Source organism: Solanum lycopersicum, chromosome 6 (assembly GCF_036512215.1).
Source record: "Solanum lycopersicum chromosome 6, SLM_r2.1".
Classification (NCBI taxonomy): domain Eukaryota; kingdom Viridiplantae; phylum Streptophyta; class Magnoliopsida; order Solanales; family Solanaceae; genus Solanum; species Solanum lycopersicum.
The window spans coordinates 44,796,186-44,800,142 of record NC_090805.1 but is presented as its reverse complement, the minus strand read 5'-3'; the positions used below and the strand labels follow the sequence as shown (position 1 = coordinate 44,800,142).

At 27.3% G+C, this 3,957-nt stretch overlaps 1 protein-coding gene across 1 annotated transcript; it reads left to right on the top strand.

Annotated features, from left to right (window-relative positions):
- The first annotated feature begins 426 nt into the window (after positions 1–426).
- Positions 427–1,223, top strand: ERF-H2 (ethylene response factor H.2). The gene is made up of 2 exons (XM_004242151.5): positions 427–596; positions 700–1,223. Exons 1-2 carry the CDS (start codon positions 514–516, stop codon positions 1,160–1,162), a joined length of 546 nt encoding a protein of 181 aa, XP_004242199.1. The 5' UTR covers positions 427–513; the 3' UTR covers positions 1,163–1,223.
- The last annotated feature ends 2,734 nt before the right edge of the window (positions 1,224–3,957 follow it).

Here is a 3,957-nt window from a genome sequence, read left to right as displayed (position 1 = left end):
TCTAATTTTTTACAATTACTTTTAATTTTATATCCTTTTCACATGTGTTTTTTTTTCAGATAAAAGATTTTGTAAAGATCATTTCTTTCCTTTGAAATTATAACGAAACAAGAAACTTCATTTTCTCGAACAATCGGCTAGAGTAATTACAATTAATTGCAACTTGATAAAATGATAACTTACCTTCTAATACTATACTTATTAAACCACATCAACTAGTGTGAATTTTTTTTTTATATTATCTATATGTATAGTATATAACTAACTATATACTATAAATTATGATAATCTTTGTTTTTTCATTATTTAATTTTTATGGAAGGAAGGAAAGAAAGGTATAGAAAGCCTTGTGGGCCCAATCCCATGTCTATTGCCAGCTGAAGGCCGCAAAGATCGCTTACAAAAACCCCCTTAAAGCCTTTTCTCCTTCAATTATCTAAAATTAAAAAAAAAAAAAAAAAAACTACTCTTCTTCCTCTCTCACACTTTGATATTTAAAATTCTGAATCCGTCATGGCTCGTCCACAACAACGATTTCGTGGTGTCCGTCAGCGACATTGGGGTTCCTGGGTTTCCGAAATTCGACATCCTTTACTGTAATTAGCTCCTCTTCTTTCTCTGAAGTATTTGATGTCAATTTAATTTTCCATAATTGAAATCTGATTATTATTTATTTTTATTTTTGGGTAAATTCAATAGGAAGACGAGAATATGGCTAGGTACATTTGAGACAGCAGAGGATGCAGCGCGAGCATATGATGAAGCTGCAAGGCTCATGTGTGGACCAAGAGCACGGACGAATTTCGCATTTAACGATACTGATTCTCATTCATCATCATCGACCAAGTATCTATCTGCTGCATTGATAGCTAAACTACAACGATGCCAGATGAAATCTCTTAATATGGTGAATAATCGACCTGGAACGATGAAATTAGAAGATCAAAATGACCGTTTATCGTCATGTGGAAACAGGGGAGATCATGGCATTACTAGAAGGACTGTGCAAATGAGTGTTGAAATGCCGGTAAAATATGAAAGCCAAACAGAGAATAATAATACGCAAGAATTCAAGTCACTTGAAGATCATCAAATTGAACAGATGATTGAAGAGTTGTTGGATTATGGATCAATTGAACTCTCTTCTGTTTTGCAAGAATAAGACGTCAATGTGAATGTAACACTTTTACATTCTAATGAAATCCTTCTCTGTTTCTTCTCTCTGTACCAACTTCAAAAAAAAATGTATAGTTTGTAGCTCGCGTAAAAAAAAGAACAGTCTAGTACACAAAATTCTCGTTCATGAAGGGCCATTAGAGTTTTTCATGATCATAATCCATCCTTGTTAAATTTAATATGAACAGGTTCCATAATTGGGTCACAAAAATTTAATTTTGATAAACATTAAGTAAACTTTTTTAAATACATAAATTTTGTAACTACGGAAAAAAAAGGCACACATCCTACTGTAAATCTATTATAACAAGTTAAATTACATTAATATTTGTTCAAATTATCTAAAGCTTTTAGTACTGAGAGTAGACAACTTTCATTACAAGAGTCACAACTTAAACGACACAAATTCTATAAAAAGCTGTTACTTTTTGACTATAAGTAGCAATTGTTTAAATGCAAAATTTGGTTGTTTCTTTTTGGATTATCTGGAATTTTGATGATTTAGTGAATTCAGTAGCAAAGATTAAAACATTGCAGCTTTTGTTAAATTGATACTCCATATGTCCACTTTTATTTTCGGGTTGTGTTTTTCGAAAGTCAATTTAACTAATTTTTAAAGTTAAATTAGATTACACAAATTTTATATTTTAAATAAAAAATTTACATATTTAAAAATTATATATAAAGTACTATAAATTACAATATTTTGCATATCAATATGATGAAAACGTACATCTTAAAATATTAGTCAAATTTTTTTATAGTTTAACTCTAAAAATAAAAATCATGGCAAACAATAGTGGACGAAAGGAATAATAATGAACTTTAATTTATAATTTAAAGGAAGCATGTAAAAAACAATTAGCGACGTTATGAGCCGATATAATAATAATTATGTACTTTATCTTATGATGTGAGGCAAAAATTAAGAATTAACATGTAATAGAGTCGATCCCAAGTCTTGAATAGTGATATACAGTATTTACCACATGAAATTAAAAAATTACTACTATAATACTTTGTTAAGAATTTCAGTTTTATATATTGTAAGTATAATTTCTCTTTCGTCAATCAAATGACATCTACGGATAAAGTTTTTTAAGAATATCAAATTTGATATCGTGAAATTTAGATATGTATGTTACCTGTTACAACATATGCGAATAACTTGATAGTTTAAAGACCATTTATAAAGATATATGTCAATATTTTTTGAAAATATCAAATTTGAACTCATGAAATTAAAACTATTACAATATGTGCAAATGACTTGATAGGTTAAACATCATTTATAAGTGTGTATGTGAGTATTATTTGATCCTTTTTTTTTTACCAAAATAGCTAATTGGGACCAAAAAAGTGTGAAACACAAAGAGAATACTATGATAGAATAGTATATACGAGATCTAACTACATCGAACACTCATTAATTTGGTTGACCTCCTATATATGAAATATTTGTCCAAGTTTTTGGGAGGAAAAATTGAAGTGTTCGACTTAGTTTTTAGGAAAAGAATAAATTTTCTGAGTAGCAGCATTAGTTGTTTTTTCAAAAGATAAAAATAGTCATTTTTTTTCTTCCAAAGTACTTATTTAAGAGAAAGACTTTTTAAAAACTATACTCGATTAGAAACAACTGTCAAACATTAATTAATACACAAACTACTTTTAAAATTAATAAACTATCTTGTGGGTTTAACGCTGGTTGACTTTTTTTTATCACACAGGCCGAAAAAAATAGAAAATTACTTATAAAATAAATTCAAGAAATAATAGGACCTTAGTATAATATAAGTATCTCTCTGAGATTTCGAACATAAATTGAGAGACTATTTGTGCTTTTTACCTATAACCTTTAAATATAATTAATATAATATTCTTTGAGAAATGTATCAAAAAAACAAACTATCCTTATAATAAGAGTAAATAAAAAAATAAAGTCTCATTAATTTTTAAATTTAATAAATAAAAATGTATATCTATTTTTAAACGCAGCCAAATAATACTAGAAAGGTCTAAAGTAAAGTTATTATTAATGGACAAAGTTAAATACGTTCTACTTCTTTCTTAACATTAAAATCCCAACATAGTCTTTCGCTTTTCTATTTTCTGATCTGATCCATATATTCCCTCTAGTTTTTTAATAAAAAAAAATAAAGGGTGAAACGTTATATTTTTGCGATTTAAGAAAGGAGTAATTTTATTAATATGATTTAAACAAATTTTTAAAACGATCGATTTTTCAAAATTAAGTTAAATTAATAAGATTTATTTCTTTCACGTGTTATTATAGTATGATCGAATTTAAATTTTATTTTTTTCAATATTAAAAATTTATAATAAAATTATCTACGCATCAGATGAAATATCTAGACTTGAACAATATGTGGAGCAGATGTGGGCCGGTGATAAGTGTTGACTGATGAACAGTTAGAATTGGGCAAGTATTGTCTGCTCCTAAGTCCCATATCTCATCACATGTGCAAAACCCATGTTCTCTAAAGCTCCCCGCACATGGTATTTACGTATTTTATTTCGAGTTTAAGTTATATATATATCATTAGTATAAAATAAAAAAGTTAATAATACTAATTTTTTTATATGAAACTATATTTTTTTTTTTGTTAAATGTGATATTTGCAATTTCAAAGTACAGTATAATACTCTACAATTATAACAAATAAAGATTATTTGATTACATTAATAAAAAATTATATTGACAGCGTATATTACTTAAATTATTTCTAAGTTCAGCAGGTACCATATACTGTTGAAACGGGG

Excerpts from the sequence above, each read along its gene's own strand:
- ERF-H2 (XM_004242151.5), top strand. The coding sequence starts at position 514 with ATGGCTCGTCCACAACAACGATTTCGTGGTGTCCGTCAGCGACATTGG. Across the intron at positions 597-699 it reads GAAATTCGACATCCTTTACT|GAAGACGAGAATATGGCTAG; the intron begins GTAATTAGCTCC and ends TAAATTCAATAG.